The 20,965-nt window shown below is 39.9% G+C and overlaps 1 protein-coding gene across 6 annotated transcripts in view; it reads right to left on the minus strand.

Moving 5' to 3' along the window:
- rbfox3a (RNA binding fox-1 homolog 3a) overlaps window positions 1–20,965 on the minus strand; it is a 286,766-nt gene that overhangs the window by 101,575 nt on the left and 164,226 nt on the right. For all 6 annotated transcript variants that reach the window (XM_088284863.1, XM_088284866.1, XM_088284868.1 and 3 more), the window contains one exon: window positions 18,472–18,593. In XM_088284863.1, the coding sequence (XP_088140989.1) occupies window positions 18,472–18,593 (122 nt within the window). The remainder of the gene's footprint in view (window positions 1–18,471; window positions 18,594–20,965) is intronic.

Genomic DNA, 20,965 nt, shown 5'->3' on the forward strand with positions numbered 1-20,965 from the left:
ACTATTAAAATAATTGTAATCAAGTATTCCTTACAATGAGCAACTCTGTTAAACTGAAAGTATTCGTTGATATAGGTTGGTAACGTGAATTAAAAGAAAGAAAAAAAGCAGAATATCTGATGTATAACTTGACCTCAGTGCACTTGTAAACAAATTCAAGTTTAGCTGCAGTGTCTTAAAAGTGAATTTGAGTTCACAACTACTTGGGGAGCCCACAAGTTATTTTGGCGTTGCTTCTTTTACCAGCTCAATTTTTGGCCTCTCGTCCTCTTTTCTGCCATGAAGGTTAGGATGCAAGATAACAGATGCATTCTTCTTTGCTGTTGAAGGTTAGTCAATAAGGCAGGCGTTTTACCACAAGCTCTTTGCTTATTTGTTGCTTTGGGGCATATGTGATTAGGATTTTAGATATTGAGCTTGATAGGGATGAAGGGAAACATCTGCTCGTTGTGTTTCAGTGTGAGAAAATCAAGAATAATTCTCATCCAATGTAATCTTTAGCGTTTTAAACAGTTAATAAATATTAGTTTTTTTTTGTTTTGACAATATAGTAACACTTGATCTGGAAATACAGCATTCATAAATAAAAGTCTGAAACTCTTTAATATAAATACACTTAGAAACATATATACATACACGGATATAGTAATTAAAAATAGTGAACTACACAATTATTGGAATAGCTGGAGAAATCCAGGTCCAAATAAAAGATACAATCTTTTATGTTGTGTATCTGATCTCGTAACCACCTGGAAAAAAAATATCTGAAATGTTCATCGTGTAAACAATGTTTTCAGTTTCCACACGTTTTGTATTTGATATACAGAAAATGATACTTGTCATTTTTATTGGCATTTTTTTTACCAAGTCAAAGTGTAATTATACTTGAAAAAATATCTATAGTAGAATGCATTTAAAAAAAAAAGTTAATCAAAAGATACATCTCACATTTTCTTCAGCCAGGAATTTTTAATGCAACTAAATTAATTTTTTGGTGTAGAAACCAAGATGACTTAAATCCTCTGTGGAAAGCTTTTTTTTTTTTGCCTCTTCCCACTCCACACAGACCTAACAAAATAATCATTCCTGATCAGACTTCAGAAAATATGCAAATTTAGACGAACAAGTTTTGCATAATTACTTCAGCAAAATATTCTGTCAATATTACTAAAAAACTGTTTTAAACAAATTAAAAATGGGATGTGAATTTCCGCTTCACCCAAGGTATGTCGCGTTAACATTAGATTGCGATCATATTCTTAAATGATCAAAAAAAAAAAATGGCCAATGTGAGCATTGTTTTCATTGTGTCATGCCACTGCCAAAGGTGACGTGCTGGTCTACTTGGCCTCTCTGGTTATGTCGTCTTCAGGTGTTGGAGGAAATTGCTCGTGTTGCTGCTGTGTGAAATGGTTTTGTCACACTCTTGGCATCACATGTTCAAGTGGTGCGTACAGAGGTGGGGCAAACGGGGTACCCAGAGCAAAATCTGCACCTGGTTTGACATCTTGTATGCCGGTGTAACTGAACAGTAATAACCGCAGTAAGCTATAAGTAACTAAGCGTCTTGCGGAATCTGCCGGTGCCTGATCCAGCTCACCTAAATCGCATGACACTAACTGAGCCAATAGGTAGATGCGGTTCCAGCAGGCGTAAAGTTAAGTCGAATCGCAGCCAACAAATTGTCAGAACCGCCGTTCCCACTGGAAGCCAAAATTCCCACCAAGACGCGGAGCGGTCTGCCAACTTCTGAACAGGCAAAATAAAGACTTAGACGGGCACGAAAATCAAGATGCGCAACTTTTTACGTTTGAGCGCACTGTGTCTGCCAAAAAGAAAGATGCAACCAATCTGATTAGGAAATGCTTCACTGTGCCGGATGATAATGAACCGAAACACTAAAATAATACAGGAGATCAGACGGACTTGAATCCCACTATGCATGCCTTGGCCTCTGCGTCCCAATACTTTTGGCGAGCAGTGCTCACGGTGCACACTGTACAGTAAGTTAATGGAGACTGGAAGCAAAATGAGAAATATGAAAGCTGCAGATGACAACAACAACAACAACAAGCAATTCCCCGGTTGACCTAGTACACTAGGCGAGAATGATTGAGAAGGGGTGGCCTACAGAGTGGAGGAAGGGAGAAAAGGGAAAGGGAGTTTAAAAAAAAAAAACATACAGGGCATGCGGGGTGATAAAAAAAAAAAGGAAAAAAAAGAAAAAGGTAATTTATGTGAGCAACGGTGCAGTTACTGTATTGGACAGGTGTGTGTGTGTGTTGCTGAGCAGTATTATTTCCAACTTGTTCTTGCCCTGCCACATTTTCCTACTCTGCCCAATGAATCCCTTAAAATCGCCCAATATCCTTTAACATTAATGTCACAGGGCTGTTATTCCATTTACCGCACTGCCCCTTACATGCGCTTTTGTGTGTGGGTGCAAAACAAGTTCTTAATGAGCTTGTCCTGGTCATTCAGCGTGTGTGAAAATGGGAAATGCACCCCTCGGACCCAAATGTGTCTCAAATGGGTCCTTGCCGTTTGCTGTGAGGCCCTGATAACAAAAGAAAACTACTTTCGCCTTTAAACCTCAAAACACTGAAGCGGGAAAAGTCGTGCGGTCCCATTTATTATAGGGCAGGCCATGCAAAAACAGGCGAAAACTTGGTTGCTCGCGCAAACAGATGTCGAATGGGAAAAATTGAAGCGTGATTTATTTTGCGCATTCTTGAAGGGAATTTTGCAAGATTGAAGGGAGCATCCTGCCTGGAATGTCCATTTTTTACTAATAAGCTCAATTTATGTATTTAAAAAAATAAAATAACAAATTATATATATATATATATATATATATTTATTTATTTATTTTTGGGGGAGGGGGTGATACATTTTGCATTTTGTACAGCCATGTCTTGAGGGGAGTAAATTCAATATTTGTCCATTAAAAATCTTTGTACATACATGACTTATAATTATTTAAAACAGGGCTCAATCTGCACCAAAATGTCTTTGGACACGCCTATTTAAGTGCAATTCAATTTGAGAAACTATCACAAGGATTAGACTCTCCGTGACTGATTTCTAAGCAAATGAGGAAATGTGCATCTTATATGCAGTTACTCTGATGGCAGATTTTCTTTTTTTGATAAGGCCTCAAGATATTAATGTATTCCAAGAGGCTTTTTGTAAGAAGAATTATTCATAGGTCACTATGAATTACATTTAAATCTATAAGGGTTAACTTGACTTCCTTTTTTTTTTTAAAACCAATCCCCCCCCCCCACCAAGTCCACACCTTTCCAAAAATGAGGTGCTCTAAATGGCTTGACAGCCCCTTGCTAGAATCTCCTCATACTTCAAAGTCAGTTCATCCACCACGTGCCGGAATTATCATAGTCCAACTTCGAAATTCCGCAAAGCTGACCGCCGATACTTAATCTGACTATGGGGGAAAATTACGACTGTCCACGAAAACATATGACAAAGTACAGACTATGTGTTTATATTTAAGTATTTTCCATCTTCAACAGTGTAAGATGTAAAACAAAGGGGCAGCGTAAGAGAGAAAGAAAGACAGAGAAAGAGAGCGAGCTAAGGTCACACTGCTATGGACGATAAAGTTGCCATTAATGGACAGAATCACTCCAAGTCAAACATAAAATAATTTTCTTCATTACATTCATGAATTGATCATGATGGTCGATGGTGAGACATTTTATTTGGAGTCCAATCAAGTTTGACCTGATTACCATGTGGCCAATCACATAATCAGTAAAGACCTCAGGGTAGCACATAAAACGGTTATGACCCGGCCAACCAAGTTCAAGGGATATTGTGACGTTGCATCCAATAGATTTCACATACATAATTATTGCTGACTTTTTCAAATCATTATAGCGTTGATTTATTTTCTTCAATTTCCCTTCACACTTTGTTGATCAAGGCAGATGTCTACAGTTTCTCTGAATACATCTTTGTTTTAAAATGGAAAGATCGGAGTGTTGAGATGACTTCAAAAGGCTGATACAAAGCCACTCAAATAAAACCCTCTTCAGGTCTGGAAAAAGTGAACAAGAATCCCCCTCAAAATCCATGCATCTTAATTACATTAAAAATTTGAATTATTTACCACATTTTTAAAAATATCGTTATTTTCCTCCCACCCTCAGGGTAAGCTTGAGTTTGATAAGTGCAATGTAAAAATGCAAATGGAAGCGAACAAAAATGAGATGCAAGTCCTGCAGGAGTGTTACCTATGAACAATTATACCGTCACAAAATGCAGCAAAAATGTCCTTGGAGGAAGTTCACATTCTTCATTTCCTCCTGTGGTGATGATGCATGAAGTCATAAGCACTGGAACGAAGATGTGACCTGACCTCTACCCCGTTTCCTCCTTTGTTCATGACGGTGATTTTTTTTTCTCCGTAAAATCATTCCGGGGCAAATTTGAAGAAAAAAAAATATCGCAGGACCACCAACGCCAAAACTAAATTTGTGTATGTACATCCATTCATACACAACAAATATTAGGTACCAAAAGGCAGGGCCTTTGGTAATGGTTTTCCTCGACATTCTTCTTAAGAGGATAAACCTTATGTTAGTTGACTCCTAAAAGTAAAAAGTTTGCCCATACAATGTTTGCCTGATGAACAAAACAAAGAAATTCTGTTCCGAGTGCGAGAAGACGAGAAGAGTTGTGGCAAGACAGCTCGCGCCCGAGAAGAAAATCGTTTGCTGGAATAACCACCGTACTTAGCCCATAAGTATGTATTTTATTTTTTCATTTTATTTTTTTCCAACGCTCAGAGAAGTCATCAAGGGGTCACATGATGACAAATCTGCAAAAGTGCGTCAAGACTCCAAGGGGGTCACGTCGAAGGGGAATCTAATTTCTAGTTCGGGTTTGACGTAGGTTTTTTGCAACACCTGTCCTGGATGCTTTCTGACCATCGGTGTCAAATTCAGGTCCAGAAAATAAAACCCTAGAGTTTGGCTTTAGAAAAACAAGCTCTGTTTACCTGATGGTAATACATGATATTAATAAAAGACTGAATGACAGAAAGTCCAATGGGAAGACAGCTCTTGTCAGGACTGTAACAAATTACGGTGAAGAAAATTCCCGAATCCGCGGAACAACAGTCTACTGGAGCTGGCGATTCAGATTCCAAATGTTTCCGTTTCTGTCTTACCTCGGAAACCTTCCAGTATTGTGTTTTGTCCCGTCAGCAATCAGCTCACGCTTCAAGCAGTTAAACGGTGATCTGGGTCAGAGATGTAGAACAGGTAACATTCCGTGCTGTCATGGCGGCGATCGTAAACGGCCGCCAATGCGATAAGAGCATGTTGGCTCACTGACCTTTCCCCCGGTGGCTCCTCTGTAAACACTTCTAATGATGGTTCTTGGTGATAACAGCTGACTGTCTTGCTCTGTTTTTTGTTTTTTTTTCTCTCGAGGACACTCTCCATTTAGTCGCGTCTACCTCACCATTTTGCTGCTGCTCCCTCACTCCCAGTCTGCAGTGTTAAAACCTTGGGTAATACCTCTCCCTCCCACTGATATCCCTTTGTACTCAGAGGAGAAATCCTTGAAATCCCCTCTCCTGCTCACCATTTAATCTCCTTATCGGTGTGAAGATTACAACACCCGGTGAATAGAAGAACGTGCGGCAAAGTGCTGAGCACCTGGTGGAAGCTGCTGTATGTGATACAGCGAGACGGAGGATTACAAGCGCTCGCGTCAAAGATTGCTACAGACACCGCATGTGGTCAACCCCACTTCAGAAGTCACTGAGTCAGATGGGCTGACAAACAATTATTATTTGTCAATTAGCCTGAATTGTTATTTTCTAATTGTCAAGGTCAGAAAAGATCAGATTTTCAAGATGGAAAATTAAATTAAATTCTTCGAACAATTAAACATTTAACTGCCAAGCGGCACTCAGGCAAAGCCTCTTAATCCAAACGTATAAGCCAACTGTAATGAAATAAAATAACTCAAACCTCCGGATTCTCGTCAATTAATCGGAGCGTGTCAAAATGCTCTGGGGTGAGACGTGAAAGCAGACTACTGACAGTCAGTCCTGCAACTAAAAACACGGGCGCTGAATGCACAAAAGTTACGGGGAAGCAGATTTATTGATTTGCTAACTTCCAGCCTGGGGAACCTCACTCCGTTCCCTTTCCGACAGTCTGCGTTATAGGTATGCTGTTGAAATATTTACGAATGAGCTTTGCAATATTTCTGCTTCCTTCTCTACTCTTGTCTTACTCTCTACATGGTCATTCTACAGTAGCTCATTTTGGCAGCAAACGTGCGGGACCAAATATAATTCCAACCACACCTGGATGCTGTGATTTGTTTCATCTCTGAAACTTGCTTGAAGGCAGTGCATTAAATCGCCGGAAAACAGACATGGTCCATAAATTGCATGTAAACACAACCTGACTATATTTGACTTTTTAAAAGTTGGAACATTATACCCGGACCGGACTATTTGTTTGAAAATCATAGTCCTAAAGCACCAGTATAAACTTCCATGAATCAAATATCAAAATGAGCTTCCTGTACGTACTCCAATCCGGAGGTTGAGACGTCTGCAAATTTTAGCAATCCGTCATACGTCAGCAGCCGGGCAACCTGTCCACAATCGTCAGTCCCTCATTATTTCAGGCCGTTCAAATCTGTCATTGTCATTCCATCATCGTTATTTTAACCACCGCTTACGTTACAGTTGGTCAACGCTATTTTAAAAACGCCAGATTTTCTTCAGCGGAGTCCCGTCAAGAACATAATACCCACCGAAATTTGCAGACTATTAGGGGCAGTCTCCGGTCCATTTTTGGGAAAGGGCGCACATGAGGCACATTACTGCATATTGATGAAAGCAAATAATTACAGCAAATAAGTCAAACTTCATTCCACTTCCATTCGAATTATAAGACTCACTGTCGATTTTTGAGAAAATTAAAGGATTTTAAGTACACCTCATAGTCCAAAGAAAAAAATACAAAAGATATATAACATATTAGATTCAAATGAAGATTGAGTTCAGAAACTGAGATGTTGTACAGTTATCACACTCGCACAACAAAAAAAGTAATAATCCAAAATATTCATCAACATTTAGTTAACCTGTCACATGCTCTACAGAGAGCTGGAATGAATAATAAATAAATAAATAAATAAATAAAATTAAATAAATTAAATACATGTTTTTTCTTGCACTTTAATGGTACATGCTTGTAATATTTGCAAAAAATGAAATTTCAATTTTCGACAAATTAATTTGGCAAGAAGAAACCTTTTCGTGGGCCACAAAACGACAACATGGCAGACCCAGAGCCTTGAGTTAGACACCTGTGATCTAGATGATGAGCCCTCATTTGGTCTCTAATCGACTTCAATTACCGTGTCCACACCTGACCAAGCAAGGAGCCCCAAGGGGAAAGGACAAAGAGTTGGATTCAAATTGACTATTGGTAAAGCACCTCAAGGATTCACAATTCAAAAGGTAGACCCAAAGTGGGTCAATTTCTCTGATTGCGTGGTTCGCGTTGATCAGTTGCGAGTGTCGTCATGCGAGCCCTGAGCAACAAATAGGTGGACAGCTCAACTTGACGGGATGCATCTGAGCTGTGTGCAAATTCTAAACCGTCATACAATTGTGCAAAAGCGTCAGAATTACATAAATCTGCCTGGCATATTTTGGACTCATTAAGAAAAAAAAAGCTGGGATGCGATGGATGGCTCTCTAATCAGAGGGCAACTTTATCGACATACTTTCACTCGGCAACATTTGGTCCAATTTGAAAGACTCCATCTGAACACAACTTGCTATTCTGACACGAGCGAGCCACATTCTAAACATACTTTAGCACTCAACGTTGTCCATTCTCTTAGTCTAAAACAAGCTCAAGTCAAGTGTGCATAATTGGGTTTCATCCGAAACACCCCGAGATCTGGGAAGCCCTACCTCTGTCCTGAAGGTAGAACCACTGAAGGGGGTCAAGAATGGTACAAGGAGAAGAAGAGTTGAAAGGAGGTAATCTCTATTCAAGAGCAGGCACTCATTTTACTGTCTCGGGCTCCAACAGGCCTCCCGCTCCCTCTGCTCCTCTAATCCATGCAGTCCCCTGCTCAGCACACTCAATTATTTATCAGCTCATAGGCACACTGAGGAGAGCAGAGGGGAGGGGAGAAGGATCTGCAGTTTTCTTCTATACTCATCCTTGCTGCTCTTTTATTTTCCCTCTCGCTCCTCTTGAGCAGCGGCCATTCCTCCATGTCCAGCATGAATTATTAACACTAATGACCCCACGGGTACAAACGAGGGGAAGGAAAACATCCCGGTCATCACCTTTTCCCTCCCCCGCCCCCTTTCTGTGTCCCCGGTAAGCACCTGGATCCTGACCTGCCCTCGAGAAATTCCACTTCCTCACACAATCTTTTTTGTTCTTTGCTTCCCCCCCACCCCCAGTTTCCTGCCTCCACATTCACTCTTGATGTACCTGTTCATTAGTTCCGGCTACGTGCTGTGATTCTTTTCTTCCGGCCCCTATTATCGCCCTTACATCCTTCGGACTAGAGGTCTTTGTTCCTTTTGGGAGTCTCAGAAAGGATGGATGGAAGTACTTTTGCTCTGTTATGGCTGTCAGAGATAGACCAAAGGGATGGCTGCAAACTCAGCAATACGTTCAAATTATGCTTTGCGTGTAAGCGTTTGGATTTTTGTGCATTTGCATCCTGCTACTGTATACGTACTGTATACGTAGGGGTGCGTTTATTTGCAGTTTGTGTCGGAGAGAAAAGGGGTGGGAGGAGGGAGAGAGAGTCAATAAGGAGTAGTGATGAAGAGGAATTGCTAATGTCAACTGCACTTGCTTGCTGCCTCAGTATCAAAGCGCCCGGCATGCTTCATATCTGCAGACAGCCACCAGCAACAGACTCCCCATCGTTAACTGCAGTACGGCACACCGGGCCGAGGGAGATAGAGTGGAGGGAACACAGGGGGAAAAAAAAAAGGGGGTTAAGATAAAGAAAGACTAAAAGAAACAAAACCCGAGTAGGGGATGTAAGTGTGTGCGTAACGATAAAGGATGTTGCAATTATTTGCCAAAGATAATTTTGCAATGAGCGTTCAAATCTCAGTGATTTATCACAGTATTTATGTAACTGAAATAAGGAAAGCTTGCAGAAATAGCGACAGTTCTTTAACTTTTCACACACTGGGTATGCAAAAAGGTAAGTGAACTTGATGAACGATGAAAATCATTTTACATGATTTCAAGTGCTTCTTCATGGGGACGAGAGTCAAAATATATCCGATTTGTCGCCATGTTGGTGAACATATCCGCATTTGTTTAAAATGTTTTTATGACGAACCTTTTGTTTAGAAGACTAAATTACAAATGGTAGCCACGTGTTAGTGTTGAAAATGAAAACAATTTGCTGCACAACATATGCTATTTAGCATCATTTTGGTCAATGGAGCATAACACGAAAGAAGCAAGAGGGAGCTTTGGCGCAGCAGCTATGCTTCAGAATTATATAAATAAATGCCAACTCACATTTTTTTTTCCAAGAAGAGTTCCATTCAGTGTTGTTTTTGGCAGGCATTTTAGATTTAGTCTTAGTTTTAGTCATTTGGACGAAAATGCTTATTAATTATCGTCAGATTTAGTCATTCCTATTCGTGAGAGTTTTAGTCTCGTTTTAGTCGACGAAAACTCAAACAGGTTTTAGTCAGTTTTAGTCTACAGAAAAAAAAAAAAGTTTTTGTCTAGTTTTTGTAAATTTATTGGACCAAAACTCAAAAAGGTTTTAGTGAGTAGTAAAAACTTTCTGATGGACTATTAAGTATTATGCGTTACAAACAGATAACTTAACGGTGGAATCAATGTTAATTGCTCCAAAATAAGCCGAGAACCAAAATGTTTTAATTGGCAACTGTTGTGGCTTTATTTCACTTAAAGCAACATAAGTGAGTGTCACAGTCGCCATGGTCCGTCAAAGGAACACGTTAGTGTGTGTGAACTGAGGCGAATGACCGCAGACGTGTTTGTGCGACACCAGTATGTGTGACGGTGCGTCCCGGTAGTGGGCGTGCCCAAACGAAAGATAGGTTGCACTTCATTGCAATGTTTTGAAAGACAGATTACATGTACAACAGGAAGGGATGTCTGACGAACTACACGCTAACAATTTCGTCCCGTCTCGTCTCGTCAACGAAAATTTCACGTACGTCACGTCATGTTTTCGTCATCAAATAATCTCGTTGAGCTCGTCATCGTCTCGTTATCGTCACGAGAAAAAAGGGGCTTAACCAAATATTCATCGTCATCGTTGACGAAAATAACACAGGTTGGGTTTAGCGGTTTATGGTGGTTTAGGGGCTACAACTCAAAGCCACCAATAGCGAAGGGCCACGCTGAATCAAAAAGCAAAGCTAGCATCGGATCAAGACGCCAAAGCCGCGAGGTTTGCCTCAGCAGTCAAACGACTGCAAACGCAAACACTTGACTTGCTGGGGTTTCCCTCCACTCCAGATCGACTCGGAAATGCAGGCAGAATGCATCCTGAATGCGAGCGCTACATCTGATTTTTTTTTTTTACCCCGCCCCCCACCCCCACATGGTCACTACACATGTTTTCCAGTGCAGGCCAACAAAAAACAAGCCGCCGCAATTCCTGCTAAATCATTTTGAATATCATGTCGACCCTCGGATCACATGACAGCAAGTGCTCCAACTCACACCGGCGCGCACACAGTGTGCATCGACTAATCCACGTGATATTTAATAACCCAGCTAATAGAATAACGCTTAAAGCTGCCTGGAGCAAAATGAATGACGAATGTGTATATTGCTTTATGTGCGTATCGCTTTTGAGGTTTTAGAGAAGGAGAGACAAAAGACATCTGACAGTGTGCTACCTTCCTTCGAAACGTTTTGCTGAGTATCATGTATGCTGTATGTATGCTCACGTGTTCATTGTATGTTCAGTCATGTTTTTACATACAAGAAAATTGAGGGCGCACTATTTGCTCTGGTGGGATATGTAGCAGGGAAAATGGAATGCAAGCTGTTTTCCAGAACACTAATTTGATTGCATTTTGAGAAAGTACTTGTCATAGCAAATGATAATAATCGTAGTTATTACAAGATGTTGAGAAGGCGTTATGATTATATCTACTGAATGTTTTCAAAGGCAGCGAATGATGAGCTCACGTCAGATTTTGTCAGAATTCGTCCAATAGTGTAAATTTTCACAAAACGTTCCCCAACATGTTCAGTTATTTTTCTTGTTGCAAGGACATTTTTAACATGTTTAAAATTTCCAAGCGACAAGAAAAGTCCGGGCGAACGTCTGACAACCGTTTGAGCAAATCCTGACATGAACGTGCATTTTTCTACCATTGAGTGGGAAAAGCGTCTTTAAAGAAAACATTTTTGGGAATAGTTGTTCTTTCAGAATGTGGAGTAAAAAAAATAAATACATAAATATTTAAAAAAAAAAAAAATAAATAACAGCAGCATTTAATGCTTGCTGAACTGAAGTCTCAGGTGGTCTGCTGACGTTTTACGCAATCTTGCATAATCATTATATTTACATTTTGTACGTCTTTAGAGGTTACCAATTTTGAGCTACTTTCCTTAAGCACGTTGGATTTCTTACTCCCTTTTACTCTGTCATTTACATTTTCAAACCAGAATTTGAATCATCAAAATTTCTCTTGTTGGCCATTTTCTTTCCAGATTTGAATAAGGTAAAAAAAATGAAAAAACCTCATGCACTTTCTTTGCCATCCAGAATGAGCGAGAATGACATTGCATCATTTTCAAAATTTATTCCATCACCTTCCAATTTTTCTTTCCAGTCAATACATTTTTTGTCAATGTCTGATTCATATTTTATATCATTATTATTTGTAATTAATTATTCCAGTTTATTGTCTTGACGTGAGCACGAGGCAATTAAGTAGTCCTGGGTGAACATGTCATATTATGCTTGCTGCACTGCAGGACATAAGTGCCCCTTACACTCACAGCACTTCGTAATTACTTGGTAACCTGAATGTCAAAACCATTTAAAAAGCCCTCCGTGGTGCTCCTGTTTATTGCGTAACAGGTAATAAAAGGCTCGCTTAATTTTCTATACCGTGAATAACCTCACTTTTTACACCACAGGTTGCTCAATATAGTAGCACCAAAAATAGTTCTTATCAACCACATGTGGCCTATGAAATAATATACACAGGCGTCAAACTAAACTGTTAGGACTAAAAAATAAAATAAAATAAAATAAAAAAATAAATAAAATAAAAAAATAAATAAAATAAAAAAAAATAAAATAAAAAAAATAAATTAAAAAAAAAATATATATATAAAATGATCAAACAGCAAAATCTGAAACAGCTTTCAAAATGTCACTTCTGATTTTAAGACTTTCTAAGGATTAAAGTCACTGTACCATCATGCGACATAATCTGAGCGTACCCATCCATGCAAAGAACAAGCAGCTGTGAGATTGTCTCCACTTTCTGTTACTTGCTGTGCTATGCCAGCAGAGTCAGCACATTTACTGTACAAGACCGTTTTGTTTTACTATCTTGAAAAAGGGGGAATCAGTGCAAAGACGCCACTTTCCAGTTTCCATGTTATGCACACATTCGGTGAAAATCTGCATTTAAAGATGTAAAGTTGCTTTTGCATGTTACTTATTTCACGAGCAAGATTAGAGACAGAGAAGAAACTACAAATGTGACATCACATATGAGTCATTCAGTTTTATGAAACTCGACTAAATAACATAACCTAAAGATACAGTTTGCCATCTATTAAAATCGAAAGCCACAAGGAAATTGACACGACAGCTCTTGTATGGCATACGACAGCAAACATAGCATAAGGGTCAAAGAAAATGATCAGTGCGAGGATGTGCAGATGCAACCTTGTTTGAATGTTCTTAATGAGAGAGCAGAAAAAAGATCAATAACCACGCACTTTTTTTTTTTTTTATTAAGCAGGCACAAAGAGCTGTGATTAGAGTCTAATCAAAGAGAGTCGCGCGCAGAGTGTTGCATTTCATGTGTGTGACCCACAAGGCCTCGGTACTCACCCAGAAATACATCATCATCTCAGCTGAGAGAGGACGGAACACCAAAGGATTCAAGACTTGCAAAAGAAAGCGGAGAGGCCAGAGCTCCTCGGTTTCTTTTTGGGTTTTTTTTTTCTCTCTTCCTCTCTCTTGGTCAAACTTTGTCTCTCCTGTCTTGCAGTGTGCGTCTTACTTCCTCAGTCCTTTCACGTTTTTTTCCGCCTCTCTCTGGGATGTGATTTTTGGCAGCGCCGTCTGCTGACAACCAGTTAATTGCCCCTGTGTTTGTGGATATGTAGCCAAGTTATAAAGTCCCTTTTATGTGTCCCGCTGCCCCTGAAGACAGTCCGTCTCCCGTTCCCGCTGACTGTGTTCGCTTCTCAGAGTTGCTGCCGAAAACCTCAAGCTGCTTCCTTCTTCCAACTAAAAAAAAAAAAAACACAGCCTCTTCTTTGCCAAAGGGGGAAGGATGGCGAAAAAACAGTAAGGAGAGAAGCAAAAATGGGGAAAGAGCTCGAAGGCGTTGCGAGTGAATCCCCCGCTTTGCCTCTCTTCTATCTCCTCTTCACAACTTTCCAACCTCTTGTCATATCTCTCTTTCTCTCTACTTTTTACCTGCCTCCTCCCTCTGCTTCCTATTATCGTCCTGAGCAGCTTCGGTTCGGCAGCAGTGTTTTACGAGAGAGGCACGTGTGAGACTTTCTTCTTTTAGTGTTCCCAGGTGAAGACGGCAGGAGATACAAAAGGGGGGGAGAGAGAGGGGGGTGGTCGGAAAAGCCGGCGTTAACCACACTGAGCGACGGCACAGAATTTTGCAACAGGGAAGAACAAGTGCAGAGGGGACGAGATGGAGAGCGGAAAGATGCAGAGGGGAGAATGTGAACATGAGGGGAAGGGAGGGGGTGGGGGGGACAGAGCCCACACGGTTGGTTCACAGGATGGACAGAACTTGTTGGGAATTGATGGAAAATCCTAAAATGGTGAGAGGCGAGACAACTTCTTGGGGACCGGCGCATTGACAGTAAGCAAAACGTATTTTTCCCCCCCCAATTTAAAACTGCAGTCGACAAACCGATTGACATAATCTATCGTTCCCAGTCTATTGTTCAAAGCAGAAATATGCTGCTTCAGCAATTGTGCTCAAAGGAGGTAAGTGCAATGAATGTCTTTAAATACTCAAAAGTTCAATCAAATGTTAATTATTAACACATTTCCGTGTACTTATGTTTTTTGTGTGGACGTCTTCTAATACTTTTGTAGTACCAAGTGCACTTTCATGCGATGGCTGTGATTGCTATAAAGGTATGTGAGACAGCCAGGCGAGAGAGGGTGGGGGGGGCTTGAGAATTGAATAGTAGGCTGGCTCAGCAACTTTGGCCCTCAACCGCCAACCCCCACATCACTGTTACAGTCAATACAACCACGGAGATAAGCTGCCACATTAACTACTTCACTGCCTAAAATACTGCCTCGCGCAAACTGTAAACATTGGCAAAAGCTAGTCCCGGCTTGCTAGGAAGATGTTTAAAAATACATCTCACCCATTAGAAGCAACCACAAAAAACACATTCAACTCTGATTTAGATCCATCATTAATTATACAGACGCCTCATTACAAAAACGACATTTTTGAACATCAGCAACAATAAGTACTTGTAACACAAACCATACTTATTCAATTCAGCTTCGGATTTTAAAATATATCACAATATCTGCCTTTCAATTTTTAAGGTTGTGAGTTCGGTTTTGGGTAAATTGAAGATTAAATTTTTTTTACTTCAACCAAAATCAGCTCACCTGCGGCTAGTGAGCAGAAGCAGTAGAGAAATCAGACTTGAATTAGACTGAAAAAAAAAAAAGACTGATATGCTTTTTTCAGGGCCGTTACAGAAACCGATTATAAGTAGTCATGGAGGCGATAACCGATATTTCACACCGATATTCATCGGTTGAAAAAAAGGGGGAAAATGGTGTGAAACAATTTTAAAGATAAAAACTCCAATATTTGACTTAGTTCGAAAGCCTATAAGGACATTTTTATTAAACAACTTTAGTGATTTGCAACATTTTAAAGCTTTTTTTAAATCTTGGAAAATAGACAACTTAGTTTTATTGTCTAACAAAAAGTGCACGAAGCGCCCATGCTCAACTGCATCTCTTATAGTTCAATTAAAACATCTATTTAACGTTTACTAGGACAACTTGCTTTCTATTAGTTGTGAGCTGAAGTAGACTGACATTCATGAAAAATCTGGCAAAGTCTGTTGCCTTACTTTCCTTTGCTCGCAGGACCTCTCCCTCGTAGTGCGTGTGACTCGAGGTGAAAAAGCAAACAGGCAACTTACTGCTGATTGGCTGCTATCCACTGCACAGGGAACCAATGAGAAGGTGCTGTGGGTGGGCAAATCTGCCTCTGCAGGCAGGACCACCAGCACAGCAGAAACAGAGAGAAGTGGGCTGCAGCAAGCCAAAATCAACCAGTTTTTAAATTATCGGCCTTGGAAGTAAAAAAAAAAAAAAAGGCAGATGCCAATAATCGGCAAAATGGCAAATATCGGCCACGATAATCGACCCAGACGATAATCGGTCGATCACTAGTATGACTGGCCAAACAGTATAAATAGTTAGATGCATAACTCTGCTGATTAATGTGAGTTGATAAGAATGCTTTATAATACATGCAAATGCGATCATGCAATTCTCCATTACACTCTAGCCAATGAAAAAAAGCTCCTGACATCAGCATCGGCCATGGAGACGATGACTTGATCCAAAGGCTGATGCGGTGTGGCCCTGATGTGCTGCAGTAAGCGTATTGAGTCAGCCCTCTGCCTGCTCAGTCTAATGCTCTCTTGATGGCTCATCTTCATTTTGCCGCTTTACAAATGACTGCAGGTTATTTTCGACGCTGTTGACCCGCACCTTTGATCGTTAGCAAATTTGAGACTCTGGCAGTCGCAAAAAAAAAAAAGAAAAAGAAAGAAAAAAAAGGCCAAAAAAAGTTTGAAATGTAGCTTATATGTAAGTTTCATGTGCTGATACGTTGCCATACATGTTTTGTTAGAGACCAAAAAAGAGTAATAGTCGTTAAAATAAATTGACGCAATTGTAAACATGCACTGAAAACAAATAATGATCAATCACAGCTGCCGATAGGTATCCAAATTTTTTTTGCAAACAGCTCGAGCTATCTCAAGTTAGCCTTCCAGAAAATCTGTGTTTCGACTCCCAGAGGTGGTCATTCCGTCGGTACAGATGGAAGGCCCATCAGTCCGTCACTGTTGGACGCTCCTTTCCTTGACGACGGACAGAAACACGCCTCGCATGTCTTTGTTTGTGAGGCTGATTACTTGACTAAATATCGAAACGCTTTGCGCTTCCTGTACAGTATGTGGCGGAGGAACAATAATAAGAAGACATGGCATTCTGTGTTTTGTTTTTTTTTTCTTTTTTAAAGGACGGTTACCAACGATTTGATGGACAAATTCATTTCATTTATTTATTTATTTATTTTAAAAAGAACAACCTTGAGATGACTTGTAAAGCCTTGGTGTCTTCAATTTTTTTTCCAGAGTTCTTCTCCAACTCTTTTTCGCAGTTTCCCCGATCTGTCAGTTTGGATCGGTAAATCCTGATTGGATTTGCGTTTCCTCTGGGGAGTGTAGGTGATATATAAGCACTTAACAGAAACGTCTCTTCAAAAGAACAACACTTAATCCAGGTTGTTTAGTATTCAACAAAGGCTTCAATTTCCCTACCTGCTCATTTACTTTCTAAGGGCTTTGGCTGTGCTATTCTATCAATTTTTTTCGTCTGTCTTACTTTTCCAGCCTTCTGATTGACATGTGAGCTGTAAAATCCTTTCTTTCTGAATCGGAATAGGCACCGGCTCATCCCTCTGTTGCAATTGTTTTTATTAGTGTTGTTTTTATTTATTTTATATTTTTTTTTACATGGACAATACCAAGGGAGTTCCATCAAGCTAAGGCGTCAACCACTGGATGCCACACAAATAGGTCTAGATAAGCCATTCCCTGTCTAAAAATAAAATCTCAACAGTCAAGTTGCCAAAAAAAAGCTGAAGCATGCAAACGGTTGTTAACAACGGAGCAAGAACTGAAAATTGTATAGATTCACAACTCAAAACTTCCAGCATTCTATTCAAATAAATAAATAAATCACATAATGCAATTCAAACAGGAATTTCTCAAATTAAAATCACAGGCAGAGCTTTAAGCTCATTGTCTATGGAACAATCTTTCAAAATTAGAGGTGAGGAATTTTACCGTACTTGATGATTACATAACACAGCCAACATTTTGCATGATGCCCCGCTGATTTTTTTTTTTTTTTTTTTTTTCATGGTGTAAACAGCCAAGCAGCAAATGGCCAACTGCTCATAACGGTAATGATGATTATCATCATCAGCAATAACAGCAGTCTTGAAGCAAAATTACCATTAAAAGAGCTGATGCGAGCAGATTATGACCTTGCACTCCGCTTTGCCGTAATAAACCCCAAAATCTCGGCAACGAGCTGCGGAAAACAAAATAAGACGCTCAGACCCTTGCTGTTAACTTTGAAGATCCCGCTGCAAGACGCTCTACATGAGAAATGCTGTCAGGGATGGGAACTAGCGGCGTAAATAAAATATGCCCAATGTAAATATTCATTATTTTTATGAAATCAGATGGTTCACTCCGACATGCACGGGGTGATAAAAACGAACAAGGTCCATTTCTCCTCGCAACATTTCAAAGTCCTACTTTGCATGCTTTGACTTGCGATAACTATCCCCAAAAAAATTAAGTACAATACAATCATTTAAAAACTGCAAAGCCATTTACTTATAAACCTCCATCAGATGACGAGCAGAGAAAATAATACGTCACACAAACAAGTCAACACATTTCCTCCGCTGTATCCCAGTATGGGGAGACAACATCAATATCAATCAACTATAACATTTATCAGCAGCTCAATAAAACACCGACTTGCAATCAGCAAGTGACAGGGACGAGATTACAGTCTAATTCAAATTTAATTGAAATACCACTAATATTGCATTAGTGGGTGTTGAGAGGACATCATCCATTATTCCAAGATAAAACAATCACCGTCTTGAAGGCATAGCCACAGTATTTAACATTTAAGTGTTGGTTGGGAACGCAACGAAAAAAGCCCCGCCCTCCCCCAAAAAACGCTTATAAATACATTTTTCAATCTTGTTATGGTGTTGGTGCATAACCCAAAGTGGATGCGTGACTGTGTACGAAAACAACCACGTGAAGCAAACAAAGCCAGAAATTGCGGCTACACAGGCGACGCAGGATGATGAAACATAATCAAGAGAAGAAGCTGGCCACTTACCAGTCTGGTGACAAGGGGAACCCCAAAATGCCAGAAGTGTTCGTTGAAGAGCCCGCCGTATACCACGTTCCCAAAGAGAGTGATGGTTCCCGGTTTGCACAGACCAATTCCTGGCTTAGTTTCTGAAAAAAAAAAAACAACAACATAAAATAAATTCAGATTTTTCAAAACCAGTGTTTGCCAGTAATTGACAATACTTCTTGAATTTTAATTTATTTATTTTTCTAATTGTAGAAACTATCAACTGTGGTCACCACAATGTACAGATATAATTAATGTAATATACAAACTCGGAAGTGCGAGCGTTAAAACAAGTATTAAATTCCCAAGACCCGGTTAATTAAAGTTCCATTAATATTTTGTTGTTTGGGGGGTTTTGTTTGAAAAGGGAATTAGAGAAGTGACATTTTAATCATTTGTATGCACATGCAGTTGAGTCTCTTGAGTTTCCTGCCCACCCATCAAGTGTGAAATTAAACAGCCGCCTAAATCTTGATATCTCACTCTTTTGAAAAAAATGGGACTGCGGGCAAATTGTTTGGAACGTCCATTGTTATGACACAGTAATAACAATGAATAACCACAGCCAGACCAGGTTTGTCTGCCGTGACTTGGCCGATAGGTTGGGTTAAGATCCGAAGTCTGGCCGGCAAAGGTTAATTGTGTTTGACGATGAGCCAACATGCACACATCTGCACTTTAATTGACAATTGTCAATGTACTTCAGCGGCTTGGTGATGAAGTAGCGACTCTATTAGTGAAAATGCTTTTAGAGCTTTATGGTCACTCACTTTTCTTCCCCTCTCACACTCTAGTCTACTGCTTCCGCAAGCACTGTGAAAGTTTCTTGCTTGTCTTGTCTTTTGAATTCCCTTTCTCCAGCCTCACCGGGCATGACAATGAAATCTTTACTTGCCATTGGGTCAGCCACAAAAGTCAGTTACTTTTAAGACAGCTGGGAAAAAAATACTTTTCAACAAAAAAAAAAACAACATGTACTAGGTGTGCTAGACACCTGGGAATTGTTTTATGTAAAAAAAAAATAAAATAAATTAATTTAAAAAAAGGGCGCCAGTTGACCCCATATTATTTTGAACAGCTATTTATGATTTATGATTATATAAAATGGTATTTCACCAGACAATTTTTTGGGGGTTTGTTTTTTATTGCTGATGCTTATTTAAGCGCATCCGTAGATGATGATGATCTGGAGATCAGCAGACTGCAGGCAGACTTTCGAGCAAGACTGCAAGACCACGGGCATTAAATAACGCAATGACACAGGTCACACACAGACAAAAACAAAAAGGGTGGGAGTATTTAAACCAATCAAACAAGGAGCAAATATTGATTCCTGCATTCACACTAAAGCAAACAAACTGCCACGAGCGGAACACGCTTAAGGGAACCGTACAATTGTTAATACACCCAGTTTGTCTCTCTGCAATGCTGAATGCACAATATTAACCCAGAGCTGTCTTCTAATATGTATATATAAAATCGTTGTCCACTTGAACGATAAATTGGACTTAGAGGGACAACAGGCAAGATTTCTACACTGCGGATCACAAACTTCTTGCTAAGGAAACGGAGGGCTTTCCCTTCTGCAAAAGGTTCTGGCTTTGTCTTTCCCTGTGGAGTTTTCATGTCGTCCTCTGTTTCGTGTCATGACAAAGGCTTGAGCTTATTTTTGGGGCACGGTGGAGCCGCATCAAAAGGTTCCAGATGTGAGTCTCAATGTTTGACCTCTAACCGCCAGATCCCCAAGCCAATTCACTTCAGATTAAATTAATAATGTCCCGACTGACAGTTCGGAATTATGTAACACCGCTTGTGCCATCGGGATCCCAACGATTGGGCCCGACATTGGCTTGCATAAAATATTTCACAGTCAATAAGGGCACTATCAAGGGACAGGTGAACGAGACAGACTGCATAAAAATAGAATAACATGCAAAACTAATAATGGTGTCAAGTTCCTCTACTTAGGTTCCGAGTTTTATGCAATCACAAGCACTCTCGCACACACACACACACATGCAAGACTCACTGTGATGTTTGGAGGGTTTGCCCAGTAAACTCCCGTCCAGATAAAGTTATTGCTTCATTTCCTTCTACATTCTCTCACTCAGTGTGCTATTCTTTGTCTCGCTCTTCTCACTCTCGCTTTCTCTGCAAGACTACAATCAAAATGTAATCCCATAGGAGTGTGTGTAAGCGAAAAGATTTGGATGAAAATCGTGGCATTTAAGACCTCCTGTGTTATATTATAAACACAGTCTGACAGTCACTTTTTTTCGTTGACGCCGATGCTTTGCGCTGATGTCAAAATTATTTTATGGATTAGGGACATCCATCAGTAATGCAACTGAAAGGTGGGAGTTAACAATAAAAATGATGAAACACTTTCTCGCCTTCATAAACCACCCGGAGTCATCTTCATTGACGTCCTTCACATATCACTTTCGCCTGATGTCACATTTAATATTTGTTT

The sequence above is a fragment of the Idiotropiscis lumnitzeri genome, chromosome 20 (genome assembly GCF_059441095.1).
Source record: "Idiotropiscis lumnitzeri isolate Australia: NSW breed Sydney's pygmy pipehorse chromosome 20, RoL_Ilum_1.0, whole genome shotgun sequence".
NCBI lineage: Eukaryota > Metazoa > Chordata > Actinopteri > Syngnathiformes > Syngnathidae > Idiotropiscis > Idiotropiscis lumnitzeri.